The sequence below is a fragment of the Planococcus citri genome, chromosome 1 (genome assembly GCF_950023065.1).
Source record: "Planococcus citri chromosome 1, ihPlaCitr1.1, whole genome shotgun sequence".
NCBI lineage: Eukaryota > Metazoa > Arthropoda > Insecta > Hemiptera > Pseudococcidae > Planococcus > Planococcus citri.
In genome coordinates, this window is record NC_088677.1 from 29,939,097 (window position 1) to 29,958,415 (window position 19,319).

Below are 19,319 nucleotides of genomic sequence, written 5' to 3' on the forward strand. Positions count from 1 at the left end.
TCGATTTTTTTTCGTTTTTTTTTTTTTCGTTTTATAACGTTATTATTTATTGGACGTAATGTACTCGTAAAAAGAGACAAAAAAAAACGTCGAAAAATATACTCGCGTATGCAGAAATTATTTCGTACATGGAGGAGATTTTTTTACAAATTTATGGACTTATTTTATGACGAAAAGAGCTGGAAATCGCGTTAAATGTATCTTTTTAAAATTAACTATATGGAAATATCAGAACTAAAGCAGATACCCAACTGTACCCATACCAAATACCTGATTCTGTTCCTGAGGAAAATACCACAATATTCGATGAGTATTACCATTAGCCTATGTATTACGTCACGTCTCACGTCGTCGTCGTCATAAGATGCGTAGGAAAAATACGAGTTCCATGTTTGTGTGTAACTGTGTACTGTAGCTAGGTACATATGTACATGCAATTAACCAGCAGTATAAAGAAGTATTAATATATTTTAGATCGAATAATACTGTGGATGCACACCGCACTCATAGGTACTCGTATAAGTAGAAAGTTGTAGACCTTTAAATCTCCATTTTCGTATAATTTGTCCATTTCCAGTTCCACCAACTTATCCGATTGGGAGGTTTACGAGTATCAACGAAAACGTTACGTTTCAGTATTATTATTATATTTTTTTGCAACGAAAAACATAATACACGACCTCTTAAAAGAGATGGGGTAGGGGAGGAAGTACAGGGAGGTATTGGCTGAGGCTGATACATGTGTTTTTTTCTTCACCATTATAGATGTAGCCTGTAATATACAAATAGGTAGTGGCTTACCACAAATGTAACGTGTTGTTTAAGTCTTGTCGATGATGACGCTCGTTGTTATATCAATTAACACCATTTTAGCTGCCGGTAATCTAGTTTATGATTGAAAATTACTGCACGTAAATTGTAAATAGAGGAAATAAAACTATCGATTATTTACATTAAAGGGATCTGTTGATGGAAATGTAGGTAAATGATAATTACATGCGTATATGCTATATGCTATAATGTAGTTTTGATTTGTAAATTCTATTCTACTACATTTATAGTATTTTTGCTGTCTGGTGGCTTCATCGATTTAGTTCTATAGTTTGATGTTTTGGGAATTAAAACACGAATGTGATGAAAAGTTGTATGTTTTTTTAATAAATGAAAGAAGTGCGTTTGACGAAAAGATGAACCTAATGAATTTTACGTATTAAGTAGGTGGGCTGTGTGATTCATTATCTCCCAATATAGTGAGTAATCTTGGGACTTTTTTGAAATGATCCGGGAAAAAATCGTATTCACATTATTATGATAATCATTCGAGTTGGAATTCGAAATGCTTCCGTCTGCACAGAATAAAAATTAATTTTACCCATTCTCAAATACCCCCCTTCCCGCACCTACATCATGAGAAAAAATTGAATAAATTTTCAAAATTGGATCGTTTATCGTTATTGAAAATGGATAGGATTTTATTTGAAAAATAATTGAAAATTTGAACTTGGAATGCCTAAAATTACGAAGAGTGATGTGTCATGTCACTCGTTATTTTCATTTTAATTATAAAAGAAATGTTGAAGTAAGAATGATCTAATATGAAAATTTTGTGTGAAAATTACTTCCAGTTTTTTGATTTTTCCAGAAATTGTAAAATTATTGAATATTGCTTTAATACTACCAATTTTGATTTTAAGGTATTAACAAACTTTCCTGAAGATCGAATTTTTTCACGTGATAAAAATGGGGAGGGGGGGGGTTCAGCCTCATAGATCCATTTGGAGCGGTTGAAAAAGCAGAACAAAATCAAAAACCATCAAGAAAGGCTCGAAAATTCACCTTCTGTAACTGCTTTTTTTCAAGCAGACTTTAAATTTTTAATCTATTTCTGCTGTTTCTGGAATTTTGAAAAATTTTGTTGAAAATGGTTCATTTGTCGACTTTTTTAGAATTTTTGAATTACACATTTTTGAGCTCCTTTTTCCGACTATAAAAACTTATTGTTCAAATTTTAAATCAGAAAAATAAACTCCTCCTCTCGGAATACTGCATTTTCGAGAGCTTTTTGCCCTGGCTCGCCTCGCTCGGACTCGTTTGCTTTTGCTTTTCCATTTCCATTTTGAATTTTTCAAAAAAATCATAAATTTTCCATTAAATTTTTCTATATTATGTACGATAAATCGATCAAAATCGATAAATCTGACTCAAAGAATATTGACTTTTAATGAAACAATTCGACATACTAAAACATAACGACTCAAAATAAATAGAAATATTTATTTACTCGGTCAATGACCTAAGTCAATGAACCAAAACAAAAACAAAATTGAGCAGAAGCTCGACAACTTTATAACTCGACGATTGAATCAATATTAACACGACGAACTTATATACATAACGAATACAACGAAAAATAAACGATAATTTAACAGCCAACAGTTTACGCGATTTTACGAAAAGAACAAAATTTCATTAAAAACATAACCAGCGATATTTAGAATTCGCGAAACGAATTTTTATTTTTTATTTAAAAATAAAAACTAAAATTACCGAGCATAAACGTTACGGTTACGGTATCAATTTTGCCAACACCCCACCATAAAAATATTTTACCTAACACGCGTACCACTTAAATAAACGTAAAACTTGTTGCTTCTTATCATTACCGGTGTTTGTAAACACTACGATAAAAAAAAAATATTTTTACAGCAAAATTTCAGTTAAAACTATACTTATATTATACAAAAATCTACTCGAAAACATAATTTAAGCGTTAAACAATGACTCACAGAGTCTGTCAAATACGGTACGTGTCGTGGCTTTGGTCAAAATATCGGCAAGTTGATCTGCCGAGGATATCTTTTGCAAGTAGATTATCTGTTTCGTGACTAGATCGCGTATATGATGGTAACAGACATCTATATGTCTGGTACGTTTAGATTCGACCGTGTTTGCTACGGCAATCGCTGCGTTAGAATCGCAGTACACCGGTACGGTATCAATACGAACTTCCAATTCAACAAACAAATTTCGCCAAGACAAGACTTCCTTTCCAGATGTACTTAACGCAACGTATTCAGCTTCACACGACGAAAGACTTACACAATTTTGTTTCTTAACTACCCAGTCAATTACGTTGCCATAATGTAACACAAAAATTCCAGACGTTGATTTCCTATCTAAACAATCACCAGCGAAGTCCGAATCTACGTACACTCTTACAGAGTGTTTATCAACGACTTCAGGTATTACGTAGGTAAGTTTCACGTTCAACGTACTACGTAAATACCTGAGAATACGCTTACTATATTCGAATAGCTCCTTGTTTGCCAAGTGCTGGTATCTGCTTAGAAAGTTTACAGCAAAAGCGATATCGGGACGTGTTCCCCTTGCTATGTAACTTAAACTTCCTAAGAGACCACGCACTTTGGTTTCATAACTTTTATCGAGCTTGAGATTGGTAATCTTCAAGCCCGGTTCGATTGGAGTTGAGATACTATTCGAATTAGATAAACCGTAATCATTAACTAACTGCTCGATATATGAATTTTGATGTATTTCTAACTTTTCTTTACTACGATTAATTTCCATTCCAATGAACTTCTTGCATTGTTCCAGGTCTCTGATTCCAAAACGCTCATTCAAACGCTTGACCAACCACTCAATTAGACGATCATCGCAACCTGTAATTAGAAAATCGTCTACGTAAACGACAAACACGCAACGTAGAGGATTTTCGGCATCGAAATACACACAAGGATCGACTTTACTCCTTACGAAACCGAGCGAAAGTAAGTACTCGTTCAATTTAGCGTTCCACAACTTGGGACTCGTTTTTAACCCATATAACGAACGTTTGAGAATATATACGACACCTTTTTCTTCGTTAGTCCCTTTCGGTGGGTTGAACATAATACCTCGGTTTATATCTCCATTGAGAAATGCAGTACTTACATCTAGCTGTCTCAACTGCCACTTGTTGACCATAGCTAGATTAAGCATCGAGCGTATTATCGGTTGATTAGGTGTTGGAGCGTAAATTTCATCCAATTCATAGAAATGATTGTCTTTGAAACCACGCAACACCAATCTCGCCTTAAATTTCACCCCACCATTCGAGTTGATTTTTTTCTTTAGAACCCACTTACTGTCTACTTTCGAATAATTCTCTTTATTTACGCTTTTTTCAGATGCTGAATACCAAACGTCCTTGATCTCCATCGCCTTTAACTCTTCATCTATCGCTACACGCCAAAATTTCGACTCAGGACCGTTTAACGCTTCTTCATACGTAAGGTCATCGACCCCAGCGAGTGCAAAACAAGCAAAATCATCGGATCGATCGTCGGTAACCGAAGTATCAATCATACTACGATCAACGTTAATTTCACCGCTACGTTCGGCTTCGCTTAACTCATCTGGATTTACCCAAGATGAGCACCCAGGAGCTGGTTCTACCGAACTACGTACATCTTGTTGATTCGTAGGTATGATATCTACGTCTTTTATACTTACAGTTACAGACGTTTTGATCAAATGATCGTTGATGATATCGTGTATCTTACGCGTTTCATCTACTTCTACGCAACTCGAATTCGTAAATTTATTTCGTAGAACATCGTACAATACATAACCTGTCTCGGTAAAACCGAGCAAAACCATATCGATCGACTTCTCATCGGTTTTCTTTCTCTTTTCAGGCGGTACTAAAACTCGTGCAACGCTTCCAAACAACCTTACTCTCGATAAATCTGGCTTTCGGCGATTCCACAGCTCGTACGGTGACAGATCGTTCAAGGCAGAATGCGGTAAACGATTATACACGTAGTTCGCCGTGTATGCAGCGTAAAGCCAAAATTTATTCGTTAACCCGCCTTCGTATAACAGAGCTCGCATTTTTTCTTGGATGGTTCGGAAAAAACGCTCGACGGTGCCATTATGCTGCTTCTCATACGGCTCACTGTTCTGCATCGATATGCCTTTCTCATCGACAAACTCTTTGAAGGTACCTCCGATAAACTCGCTAGCGTTGTCGCACCTTATACGCTTAACCTTCGTATTCCATAACGTTTCACTAATATTGACATATTTTTTTAGGTAGGTACCTACTTCGGCTTTACTTCTCATTCCGAACGTTACTCCCCATGTCGTACAGTCATCTACGAAGCCAATCAAATATCGCTCGCCTTCTAGTCCTTCTGTAATAGGACCCATTACGTCAATATGAACAAGATCGAGCGGATTTGGATACCTATACCTACTCGAATCATAGGTATGTTTTTTCTGTTTAGCTTTGCAACAAATTTGACATTGATTAAAAGGTGGACAATCACATCCACGTAACTCAGGAATCTTATCCAACACCGTCTTGCTCGTATGAGCCAACCTACGATGCCAGATGTCGCCTTCACCTTTTAATTTATTTATCTGTTTTTTGTTTTTCAGATTTACATCACTGTCACTGCACGTACCGGTATTTCCTATACCTACACTTGAAACATTCGAATTTCCAATACCAGAATCATTACCTATCGTCGTCGAAGTATTACCTACATTTGTCGAGTCGCTAACATCATTTGTAATCAACGCAGATGAATAATCAGAACAAGAGTACAACATAGGAGGTATATTAATCATAAACTGAATCGTATACAATCCATTATCGTTAAGTACTAATCTAGACACGATGTTTCCCGCAGGATCGACCAAACGAGGATCTTCATCAAAGAAGAAACGATAACCATTCGCTACGATTTTCGACACGGACAGAAGACTAAAAGAAAGACTAGGTACGTAGTATACCTCGTTCAACCAATAGACGTTTCCGTCATCGGCTAGAACTCTCAACTTACCTACTCCCTCTTTCATCAGAGAGACCTCACAATGAGCGGATTGCAAACTCTCGTTTACTTTCCTCTCACCGAGCAGGACTCCGGGATGTTTTAGAAAATGCGAAGTCGCACCACTGTCGACGACAAACGTGATGAAATCGACGCCGTCGTCGTCGTTTGTCTCGACATACGCATTTTCTTCACCGAGGTTTAAAGCGGTCGAGTCACCTAAAAAATAATTCGAACCTATATTTACGTTACGCGAATTTCCGAAATTTGAAATCGCGATACTATCACCGAAACTGCTACGACCGACTCTATTTTTAACGAAATCATCTACGATATTACCACTACGACTGTCTTCTAACGAGAAATTTTTCTTTTTTTCAGAAGTCGACGGAAAAAGACCTAACGCGATCGACGGACGAGGACCTGACGAACCGGACGAACCTGCAGTACCAGACGTACCCGACGTACCACTCGACGAACCGTTACCACCGTTATTACGCGACGAATCACCGTTCTGCGGACAATTACGACCTATATGCCCGGTTAGATTGCATCGATAGCAAACGATACTTCCCCGAGGGTTGGTATCGTTTCTATAATTCCCTCCGGCGGATCGACAAGACTTGGCCATGTGGCCCCGTTTATGACACTTATAGCAGGTACGATCTTTGGCTTGTACGAAGCCATTATTACCACTACGATCACCGTTACCGTTCGACGAATTACCGGACGAGTTCGAACTACGATTACGCGACTTATTACGATTACGATTACGATTATTATTATTACCGGATTGATTGGATGCGGCCATCGCTGAACCGGTACTTGTCGAACTCTTCGAGGTCGAGGAGTTCTTCGAGGTATCTTCCAAACTCAAAAGCAACGAGGAGATTACTTTTGGATTTGGATCTCCAGCTGTGACGTGAATCAGTCCCCGAGCAGTCATACGCACTGACTCGTACTTGGGCGAATTGCCCAAAGCATTTATCAGATACGTATACGTTTCCGATGGAGTCAACTTCACGTCCAAACTCTCCATATCGTTGACAAGCGTATAAAATGCCTCCAAGAACTCCTTCGGACCTTTGTACATATCGATGACAATCTTCGAAATACGAGTTCGACAGTCGATAATTGCTGCTTGGTTTTCCGCCTGGTACAAGGAGTTGAGCTCCGTCCAGAATACGTACGGATCCTCTGTCTCCTTGACCAGTCGGAAAACGTTCTCAGCTACGTGCCTAATTAAAATTTCGAGAGCTTTCGCTTTTTTACGCGCCGATAACATATTTACTTCGAGAATCGCGGTTTGAAGTCCTTTGGCCGCCAAAATAACCTTTATTTTTCTTTTCCAGGACACGAAGCCCGTACCGCGAAAGACCATCGACTCCATTACGCGACTATCACCGGCACCGAACATACTTTCACTCGACGAACTGCTCGAATCGGATTCTACAGCTGCTACGTCGTCGGACTCGTCGTCGCTACTTTCACTACCTTCGGACTCGTCGTCGGATGGACCAGGAGGTGGAGGAGGTGGAGGACCAGATGGTGGATTAGACGGAGGAGGAACGGAATCAACAGGGATCGACGGATCGTTGGAAATATCACCGGAACCCGACGAACTTGGACCAGCTTCGGTATCACCTGCTGACTCAGATACGTGCTGTAACGTTACTTTACTTTTACTTTTCGACTTCGGTATACTTTGTTCTGGTTTTTCCTTTTCAGAAAAACCACGAAACTCGGCGCTCGATTTACGCTTGTCTACACTACTGTCGTCGTCGTCTACGTTGACCGATTTTCCTGACCGCAAATAGGACAGGACTGTCGACATTTACTTCGTCGAACACTACACGAACCAATACGCTGAAGCTACACAAGCCAGAAAATTCCACACAGGACGTCGAATTGCGAAACAGAGCTTTCACGAACTACGCTCTACGCTACCATGTACGATAAATCGATCAAAATCGATAAATCTGACTCAAAGAATATTGACTTTTAATGAAACAATTCGACATACTAAAACATAACGACTCAAAATAAATAGAAATATTTATTTACTCGGTCAATGACCTAAGTCAATGAACCAAAACAAAAACAAAATTGAGCAGAAGCTCGACAACTTTATAACTCGACGATTGAATCAATATTAACACGACGAACTTATATACATAACGAATACAACGAAAAATAAACGATAATTTAACAGCCAACAGTTTACGCGATTTTACGAAAAGAACAAAATTTCATTAAAAACATAACCAGCGATATTTAGAATTCGCGAAACGAATTTTTATTTTTTATTTAAAAATAAAAACTAAAATTACCGAGCATAAACGTTACGGTTACGGTATCAATTTTGCCAACATATTATTGTAAAAATTTGTTACGTTGAAAGAAGTTTTTTATTCAATTAATTTCAGTATCATTATTTGTACATTAGCAAGAACCTTGAAGGTGAAAATAAAAATCAAAAATTGAAATGATATAAAATTTGAAGACATTCAAAAAGCGAAATATTTGAATTTAAAATTTTGTCTCGTCCATTCCCTCCTCCCCTCCCCTTGAAAAAGCCCCTGTCTCCAAAATTTCAGCAGATCAGATGAATTTTTAAATTTTTAGTGATTTTTTGGAAAATACAAAAGTGATTACATTCTGTAATTTATGCATTTTTTAAAAATATTAAGTAAGTATAAGTATCTTGGAACTAAAAATATAAATTTTCTCAAACCATAATCCATCATTTCATGGCATTCTGGAGCCTTCAGAACAATTTTCGACTTATCTAAAAATTTTTGAATTTTTCCAGAAGGCGTGTAAATTAATTTGGGCTGCTAAAAATCGAGTTGTGAATTATTCTCGACCTGTTCAAATACTTCATCCATATTTAAAAGAATTTCCAGTCGTCTACCTAAGTTCAAAGAGTTTTCCAAATTTTTAAAAGCCAGATTTGACATCTAAAAGTCTATTTTGGCGCAAGTAGAAATTTCAAGAACTGTTCATTTTTTTTAATTTTTCAAAAGTCAGGCATAATATTATTAAAAATTTGTTAGCATTTTTTTCAAGTTCTCAAAAGTCAGAATCAGACCAAATTATTGCAACGCACGTTAAAAATGCACTCTAAATAATGAAAATTGAACAATTTTTTTTTCATTGGTTGTTTTGATCAAAATATCAGAAATGTGTTATTTTTAAAAAAGTTTTTCAAAGTGTGAGATTGTGACCAGGAATTTATCTTAATGTTTTCCTAGTTTCTGAGAGCCAGACAAAATAATTATAAAATCAGATAGGTTAAAAAAATTCAAAAAATCCTAAATTTTCTCCTCATAGGGAAAATTTTGAAAATATCTGGTCAAAAATTGACTCCCCCTCATTCTGAATCACACAATTTCGGGACATTCTGAAACTTCCAGCGTGATTTTTGAATTTCCCGAAAAGACTTAGAAATTGATTTGGGATGCTTAAAATCGAGAGTTTTGACTTATTCTCGGCCTATTCAATTAGTTTATTCATTTGTGAGCCAATTTCCAAGCGGATATTTCAAGTTTATATTTTGACCAGTTTTATGAAAGAAAAATTTTTTTAAAATTTTGTTCATAGGGAAGATTTTGAAATAGAAGCAAATGGCTGTATTTTTCCTGAAACATTCCCCCCCCCATCCGAATTTCACCATTTTAGGTCATTCTGGAGCCTCTAACGCAATTTCCATTTTCTCCAGAATTTTAAAAATTTTTCCAAAATGTATGAAAATTGATTCGAGCAGCTAACATTTGAGTTGAGGCTTATTCTCGACCTGTTTCGCGGGTTTATTCACTTTTGAGTCGATTCCCATTTGAACACCAGGTGTTTTTTTGGATGGTACTTTTATTTTGGTTGGTGAAAAATACGAATTTGGATATAATCAAAAAGTGCTCGTCAAAAAACACTCTCTGGGAATCGGTCAAAATCTAGTTAAACTTGTCAAGTCAGTCGAGAATAGGGCAACTTGATTTTTAGCTGCTCCAATTAATTTCTATGCCTTTTCAAGAAATTCGAAATCGAGCTGAAGATTCCAAAATGGCCTGAAATAATGAAGTTCGATGCTGGGGAGTTTAGTTTAGGGACCAATTTTCATCATCCTCACTGAATACCAAAATTAATTTTTTTTTTTCAAAAAAGCATAAATCATTGAAAATGTTTAATTTTGAATTTTCAAAAATTCATTAAAAATCGAAAAAATCAGTTAGGGAGAGTTTTAATATTTCAATCCATCCTTTTTTTTCGTCATGTTCGTAATTCAATCGAATTCGAGGAACATTTCCTAAGAATTCTCGAAACCTCATAGTGCCAGAAAAAATGTCCCCCGTAATGGTCCAAAAATGGGTAAACCAACCTCCGAATTTCTTTTTGTTGGATCTTATATGTATTAAGTGTAAAGAATGGTTCGAATGTTTGGAAAATACTGTTAGTGTAGGCGTATTTATTGATGAACGGCTGCATTCGTGTTTTTTATTGTTTTGCGAATGCACCTCGTAGTGCAAAATATTTCTAATGGCGACACATATCTCTCAAACAGTTCTAGCTTCCGTGTATTTCTAGACGCGATAAACTTGTATTTTTTGTGTCATTTCCTCGACAAATGATTTGATGGGTCATCATTACCTATTGATAACAATTTAGAATCATTGACCCATTCGTTCATTTTTAAGAATAAGGGATATCCTGTGTCATAAAACATATTTCTATCGCTGCGAATCGAGAACTGCCAAGATTACGAGTATAATTTTCCAGGAAAATTATGTCTCTGAAAGATAAACGAAGGTTTGATAAAAATACTTGGATGGCTTATTGAAATTTAGATAAGGTAAAGGTGGTCAATTCAATCATGGGGTCAGTTTTCAAGAATGATTTTAATTTTCGGAAAAATAGATTATTGACAGAATGATATTGATTTTAAAATAATAAAGGATCAGATTTTGAATCGATGTTCTGAGAAAATAATTTTTCATCGATACTAATTACACATTTTTCATTGATTTTTTTTCAGATTATTATTATGTCTCTGAATCATTTCTTCCTCCGGTACCATCGGAGTTGGAGTTGGAGTTTAAATCTTTAGTAAATATCGATAGAACAAAACGAGATGCTGGTTCGGTAGAGCATTCAATAATAAGTACCACAAGTCATCCCCCTGAATTGCAACATCCTCCCGTTCATGACCTTCCCAGCAAAAATGATAATACTACCAATTCCAGTCATCCTAATAACGTGATAACCAATACTGTGTTGAGTAAGTCGAAACAAATATTTAAATATTCGATCAATTATTATCATCGATACCTTTGTATTAATTTTTTTTCAATTTTTTTTACAGATACTACTACGACATCGTCTACAAATAAAATAAATGTTTATAATACTCTAAATAATGCGACCAATGTTACCGCTCAACGAGCTCGAGCATCGGCTCAGCCAGGTTCGTATTCAATTTAGTATTTGCTTTCGATTATTTATATTTTTATGAAATATACACGATAGACAGTAGTGTAGGTAGGTATCTATTCCATGAACAATAATTATGGAACCATCATCGATTCTACTGTAGTATCCGGTCGTTAAATTTCAAGAGGGTAAATATTCAACGATGTCGATGAAATTGACATTTCCAATAATTCGTTTTCGCCGGTTGATTCGCGTGGCACGGCGCCGCTCACAGAGTTATTAAACTAATGGGATTTTTAGCCTTGAGTATAAAACGCTTGAAAATGGAGAAAAAAAAACAATTACCAAAAATACACGTCGATATTTAGCCGATTGAAATTTCTCATCGGGATTTTCCATCAGTCGATTGACCAGTTGGCCGAATAACAAATTTAGAAAATTGGAAAATTCAATAGCTCGGTAAAATACTGACCAACTCATCGTCTCGAATTTGATCGATTCGATTATTAGTACACGATTAAAAAATATTTACGTTCGTAGTAGTTTGAATTACGCCGTTCGTCGGAATGTTTATCTATTTTATTTTCAAATAGATAATGTTTCAAATGATGCATCGTATAGGAAAAAATAACAATTTTTTTTAAAATACTGAAAAAAATGCCACGAGGATCGTTTGTTATCATTGTTGCGTAGTGTTTTACCTTATCTACTGTGAATTTTTTATGGTAATTTATGATATGACGATAAAATAAATCTTGAATCGGATATTTTGTATTCTATTCTCGTTACTACGGTATTCCTAAATTAGCGAAATTCTTTTCGATTGATAATCAACATAGTGGCGCATTTTTCATACTGCACAATTCGCACGTTGATTTTTTTTTCTTATTACGTTTGATAAGCGAAATGCCGCGACAGTAGATTAGATTATTACAACGAGAGAATCGAGACGATTATTTTTTATTAATAATGTTCAGTTGATCGACACTTTTGTAAAATGTACGACGATGATAGGCAAAAAAAAAATGTTTAAAATAAAGCACTTCACTATTATACTAGTTTCGTAATAAGTTTACTTGCATAAATTACAAACGCTGCATTATGAAAACAAAAATTACGTCGAGTAGCCTTGAAAATACTGACTGTTCAATGTGAAATTCACGATTTTGACAATTTTTTTTTCTTTACAGATATCTATATGCAATCGTATTATAATTACACCGGAGTTTTGCCTGATTTAACCAACGAGGACTTGAAACAACATAATATCACCAAGACTCGCGAGGTACGACGAATAAATTAATATCGAATTATTTTTCATCAATAAAATGATTATTATGAATGAAATGAAAAATGCAATGTGTGAGCTGTACAGTTTGCATTACTTACGGAGATTTCCGTTATAGCTTCGGTTAGATACCGTATTATGTATCGCTGCGTATAAATTATTATTAGGTAGAAGTCTGAGTCTGCGAGTGTGTAATTAATACTAGCATTTAATTCATTTGGTACATAATTATAATTAAGTTTATCAACGACATACGAGTATGTTGATGGAAAACAACTCGACGATGTTTTTAGGTTACGAGAATTTATGGTATTTTTTCGAAGTCGACTCACTGAGATTTGATTTTTTGTTTGGTTTTTGTTTTCAGGATTCGCATATCTATTACAACAGTACGCGAACTGATGATCCGGAAATTGGGAAGCATTATTGGGTTGATATGAATAATAGGCCGGACGTTACTAATCACTCGATGTTATCTCATTCGCATAGAAGAGCCGTGGTTAGTAAATGAAATTTGCTCTCTGGCATGATTAATGGTTTTGAAAAAAAAAGTGTTCATCGTAACGTGACGTACCTAGCTACTTTTAGAGGTTCAATTCATTCGGGAGCCTTGGAAGTTGGATTTAGCAACTTATCTGGAGGAGGGGAGATGAGAAGGAATAAAAATGGGATAGCTATCGATTTTTGGATTAAGAATTTCTTTTATTTAATTATTTCTGCAGAGACTGAAATTTTCGAAAATTAGTCTGGTCTACTTGAAGAGACTCTCTGTCATTTTCCTTGTTTAGTTTGATATTTCTGGAACAAATCTGGGTAAAAAATGGGAAAAAATCCGAAAGTTGAACAGGTGTGTCTGCTTAGAACTCTCGATCATAATTAATTTTCAATTCTTTGAAACTAAAATTTAAAAAAGTTACTTGTCGAGTTAAAGGTCAATGATTGTACCTATATTAAGATTAATTTTGATTCTGGATTGATTCATCATAATCCTCCATTTACCTAAATAATACATAATAATTCAAGGTGATTCTATCAAATTACGGTAACTTTTCGAAGTATTTCAATTCATTATTTTCTTTTCTCACGATATTATTTGTATAAAAATTCTTGAAATTTCCAAACGAGTTTTTAGAATTTCTCAATATTTCTCGAAAATTGCGTGCTAAATTATTTCGTATCTATTTTTTGATGTGAAAAATCGATTTTGTGAGCCAGTCGAGTATCCCACGAAAAAATAAATGGCAAAAAAATGACAATGCGTAGCATTTTTCTACAGTAGAATTTAATTACGTTTTTTTATGGGAAGCTAAATTTTCGAAACATTTAGTACAGAAGATGAAAATTAAATTTTTGAAGTTGGAGCAAAAGAACAGAGTGTTCACTTTATGGAAAGTTTGAAAAAAGACAAATAGAATTTCAACCTTATGAAAAAGTTGAGGAAAGTCGAAGAATTTTGTAATTTTTTCTGACTTTGAGAGAAGGTCTTCTGCTCAAACATATCCCCCCCCCGGCTAACAAAAAAATAATTTTTTGATTAAAAATTGAACTATATTCTTGGATCATGTTTGAGAAATCGGAACGGGCCGGCAGAAAGAGAGGGGGTAAATGCCACCAAATTTTGAAAATCAGTATTTTTTTCATTTTTAGTGCAATTTTGAGCTACTGTTGTCATTGTAAATTCACTCATATCAATTTTAAGTCAAAAATTGGTCGGCAGAATTCCTTCAAAATATGCCCTCTGTGCGGTCAAAATTATTCTCCGAGTTTTGCTTTTCATTTCTTTTTTAATTTTTGGAACAGAGAAATCGGTTCGATGAAAAAATTATTGAAGTATTAATTTTTCAAAATTTCCAGGGCATTCAACTCCTCTCCTCCTTGGTCTGTCTCAAGCCCGGTTTTTTTTTTTCAAATATGAATGGAGAATCTACTTGAATTTTTTAGTCGAAGAATTCTAGAAATGAAACAGTTCAGCTATTGGAAGAGATGAAATTCGAAATTTTTAAACCAGAGTCTTCATAATCCACCCCTCTCGATTCTTAATTAACCTTCCCCCTCCCCCTTCAGCACCCCTCTTTGTCATTTTTTGTGTATTTACGTTATATTTTAAAGATCTGAAAAATTGAAAATGTAGATCTCAAAACTGGCCGCATTGAAATATATTTAGAAATTAATTCCTATTAGACTCTGCTGATGGGAAATCTCATGAAGTCATGATCTATATTTTCGTTTTGTTCAATTTTTTTTCCTGAATAGGACCCTCTGGTGGTTTAAAACACGATCTTTTCTTACGTCAATGTGTTCATTCTTTTAAAAATAATTTTCTGAGAAAAAAATGTTTGGCAACAAAACTGCGTATGAAATTTTTACACATTATTTGTGGAGTGCAATATAAATCAAAATTTACAATTTCCATGATTTCTTATGTTTTTTTTTTTTTTTTTTTTAATATTTCAACAGTGTTTATTTGTATATTTTTTTCAAAAATAATATTTTGATCTGCCACAACTTTGACAGATTTTTCAAAAAATTGTCACTAGAATCTCTTGGAATTTTTAACTTCTGATTTAAAAAAAAAAAACCGCAGTTATAAATTTTTAAAAACATGGAAGACAATTGATTGACTTTTTGAGGTGTTGGTTTCTAAAAACTTTGAAAAAAAATATTGTTGACTTTCTGATATTATACCAGATTTAAAAACTTGAAAAAAATTCGATCAATCGATATGAGGTTGATTTTTGAAAATTTGAGGAAAAAATCTGTCAAACTTTTAAAAACTTGGAAAAAATTGCAATTATCAATTTCTGGCTTGAAGCAAAAAACATACTTATCCATGATTTCAAATTTTGCTTACAGAAGAGACTTTACCTCTGTTTTATCATATCTCATTCAATGAAATCGAATAATTAAATTTTCTTTTTTTTTCAAAAAAATGTTCATCTACTGTTTTTTTTTTTTTTTTTTTTTTTTTTTTTTTTATTCCAAGTCAATTAGGTAGATATAAATTGAAAAAAGTTTTGAATTTCGATTCGGTAGACTTTGTTAGACTCTGTGAAAATGTAATTTACGTTTTAACAAGTAACACATGTGTTTACTTTTTTGAAGTGCATTTACCTAGATAATATGATTTTAGAACATTGACTTTCTGGCTTCTTTCCAATCCCTTCCTTCTTCTCATCTCCTTTCACGGATTAAAATATGATTTTAAAATAGATGATTTTATTTCTTCGAATAGGTCTAGGTACGATACAGAAATATCCTTCCTCGAATTTTGATTCTATATTAGGCTAATAATAAATAATACGAAATTTCATTTAATGGCTCGTTCGTTAATTTTTGGAACGAATTACTCGTTGAAAAAATTAATTTTTCGTTCATTTGGTTTTTCAGACGGTGACTTTACCTTTCAAATTCCAATTTTACGGACACGAAATAGAAAATGTGACTATTGCTACCGGCGGATTTTTATATACGGGGGATTACATTCATTCGTGGCTAGCTGCTACGCAGTATATTGCTCCATTGATGGCGAATTTCGACACGAGTCTTTCAAACGATTCAAATATTAAATATGTGTACAACAGTAAGTAAACTTGGTGGATTTTTTAATTGAAACTGAAGTCCTCTCAATTTTTCTATCGTTGAAATTACCGATGAATTTTCCTTTACTCGATTTAGTTTATGATTTCATTATTGTATTTACGACATTTTTAAATGTATGTATTATTTATATTGTAGGTACTGCTTTCACCGTTCTATGGGAAAATGTGAGCTTACAAGATCAACCAAATTCTGGAAATTTCACTTTCGAAGTTACCTTAAAATCGAACGGAGATATTATTTTCGTTTATCAACATATTCCTAATATTACTGCCGAACTCACCGATCATTTTCATCCGGTCAAAATTGGTTTATCCGATGCCTACATTATGGATAGGACTATATTTTGTGAGTAGTGCTAACAATGGATTAGCTAATTATATGAATTTTATAATTAGGGAGTAATTCTTATTAAATTATTATATTTTCTGTGACAGTCGTTCGAAGGAAAACTATTTTCGAATACCATAGAGTACAATTCGATAAGAAAGAGTTGAAGAACGGTACCGTCATTTATTTAAGACCACTACCCACTTGTCAGAACAAAAATACTTGCGAATCTTGTCTAGCTAAAGATGTTGGGTTTGATGTAAGTTATCATTATCATCTGATTTGATTCGTGCAAGGAATTTACGTATGTATATAAATAGTCTCGTATTTTATATTTATATTTTTTTCGGTATTTTTTGCAGTGTCAATGGTGCGATAATAGATGCTCGAATGGATTCGATAGACGTAGACACGAGTGGATAAAAAAAGAATGCGATAAGAAACGAATCAACGAAACTAGGTATTGCAGTTTAGCCAATGAAAAAATTCCTACGCCTGGAGCTCATAAAGCGATGAACTATAATGGTAAATTTTTTCACCCTTCGTTGATTTGAAATATCTTTTTGAGCGGTACTTTCAATCCGTCGGTTTGTATTTTTCAGAAGAAATGCCCAGTAGTAGTTCGAAGAGCGTTATATTTTTGACAATTGTGACGATCGGTTGCGTTTTATCGATATTGGTTTGGACATTGTACGCGTACAGAAATCCGCATTCGACGTCTGGGCAGATTTTGATCAGGGTAAGTTAGTCGATGATTCGATCATATTTTTTAATAATTGAAAAAAATAAGTAGTTTTTAATTTTAATGTTGAATCATTTTTCAATTTTCAGTATCGACCAAGTCAATGGAGCGGATGGAGAAAAGGCGAAGCTCGTTATACCGCGGCTACCATTCATATGTGATCTTGTAATTTTAATTTTATTTCGGGGTTTATTTCGCTATACGTCGGTGGTGTAGTTGAACGACTATTTTTTTTCACATTTCAGTTTTTTTTCTTTACGATTAATTTTATTTTTTTACAAAATTAAATCTTATGGAAGAAATCTACTTGTGATGGAAATTATTATCATGTAAGTTAGATCTGTTGAGGTATTTTAGTTAATATGTATGTTGTATTCCCTACATTTTTTTTTCTTCTCAATTTCATTTTATTTTTGTTTCAACGTTATTCTTCTCGTTTAAATCTCTGGTATGTACCTACCTAATTCACGCAACATGTCAGCTGAATTGTTTTTATTTTTATACATACGAACTCATTTTTAACGATCTTCCAAGCGAATCATTTTTAATCGAAGGTTTTAATTATTTTTTATCATTTTATTTTAAATTTTTGTTTCCATTGATCACCTGACTTGATTTTTTGTTTGTTATACATTGTTGTGTTGAGTATTGGAATGATTTAATATTTTCCTAGGGAATATTTTTTTTTTTTTTTAAACAGAGTGTATATAATTTTAGTTACTAAAAAAGTACGTTAGTTTTTAAAAAATTATTACGAGTTAGTGCGAAAACTGAGAGCGGTGATTTTACGAAAAAAATTTGAGTTATTTTTCTAAGATAATGTTGTTCGATGTTTTTATTTATTTGTACTTATATTTTCTATTGCTGCCTGGTGCATTACGAAATAGAGTTTCGGTAAGAGCTTTTTTTGTTGATCTTATATTTATCTGCCTTCTTTTTCTTTGGAATATTGTAAAAGTTGAAAACACATCTCGATTTCGAGGATGATTTGTATTTTTTTAAATATGTTGTATTCTTTTTGTACCTGCTGCTAATGTTATTTTAACCTCGAGTTCACTATAACGAGGAGATATGAACGATTTTTATGTCGATGGATCTTTGATCTTGACGAATAAGAACTGTTTTAGTTGTTACAGTCAATTTGCATTGAAAAAGCTGGCCAATTTTAGCACCATGTTCAGTAATGAATTTTATTCACTGTGATAATCATTAGAGTTTCCCATCCGATCTTTTTCATTAAGTACGTCGGGATCGAGAAATTTTCAATTTCACGTACTGTACCTATCTACTCCGTTATTGATCAATTTTTTTTCAAATAGATTTTGTAACAGCGTATTGAATTTTCATCTTAAATTGTGTTTTGTTTTTTCGAGTAATCTGACAAATGAATAGTTGTTAAAAGATTTCTCAGTTGATTTTGTTCACTAATAAGTTTTTCATTGTGATAATTTGTAACACTACCTACTTGATCATTAGACGTTCAGAATTGGATAATAAATATTAAAAGGTGAAATATGAAAGCTCTTTATTCATATGTAATATTCTAAGGTACAAATGATACAGAATAAAGAACGAGTCAACATCAACTAAAAAGCAAAAAATAAAAAATGAACGAAAGAATAACCAGTTATATTCAGTTCAATTTCTGGAGAATGTGGAATTATCGAAATTGTACTAAAAGATTTCAGCCGTTTTAGAAAAATGATATCAAGATTTTAAAAAAACTCGTTGAAAAAACTGAAAAAATTCCAACTAAAAATTTGAATCCATAAAATGTTTTCCATTTTCATTTTAACAAAATATAATTTTTTATCAAAAATGAGAAAAGAGGGGAAATTTAAAAAAAAAATCAAATCAAATTTCTAGGAAATAAATTCAGGGTAAAATTTTAATTATTGAAACGTTTTTAAGAACCAAACGTACCACCTTAATTTTTATTCAAAATTCAAATCGGCTAGAATTTTTATCAATTAATTTTTTGTTTGAAGACAGGTTCTCATCAAATAAATTCAATCCAAATTTTCATTTTGGGTCCAAAAATCAAGTCAACTTTTTTACTTTTGAAATTCAAAACAAATCGAATTTTTAGGAAAAGAATTCA

General features: G+C 33.7%; 1 protein-coding gene across 2 annotated transcripts in view; it reads left to right on the top strand.

The window, feature by feature from the left end:
- The window catches only part of l(1)G0289 (lethal (1) G0289), a 30,417-nt gene extending 11,846 nt beyond the window's left edge, over window positions 1-18,571 (top strand). The window contains exons 2-11 of one of the 2 annotated variants that reach the window (XM_065343635.1): window positions 10,867-11,109; window positions 11,194-11,295; window positions 12,452-12,546; window positions 12,917-13,048; window positions 15,937-16,129; window positions 16,285-16,494; window positions 16,584-16,735; window positions 16,839-17,001; window positions 17,082-17,215; window positions 17,308-18,571. In XM_065343635.1, the coding sequence (XP_065199707.1) occupies window positions 10,867-11,109; window positions 11,194-11,295; window positions 12,452-12,546; window positions 12,917-13,048; window positions 15,937-16,129; window positions 16,285-16,494; window positions 16,584-16,735; window positions 16,839-17,001; window positions 17,082-17,215; window positions 17,308-17,379 (1,496 nt within the window). In that variant the 3' untranslated portion in view covers window positions 17,380-18,571. Of the gene's footprint in view, window positions 1-10,866; window positions 11,110-11,193; window positions 11,296-12,451; window positions 12,547-12,916; window positions 13,049-15,936; window positions 16,130-16,284; window positions 16,495-16,583; window positions 16,736-16,838; window positions 17,002-17,078; window positions 17,216-17,307 lie in introns of both variants that reach the window. The other variant, XM_065343634.1, reaches the window with a different exon arrangement.
- Window positions 18,572-19,319: the final 748 nt, after the last annotated feature.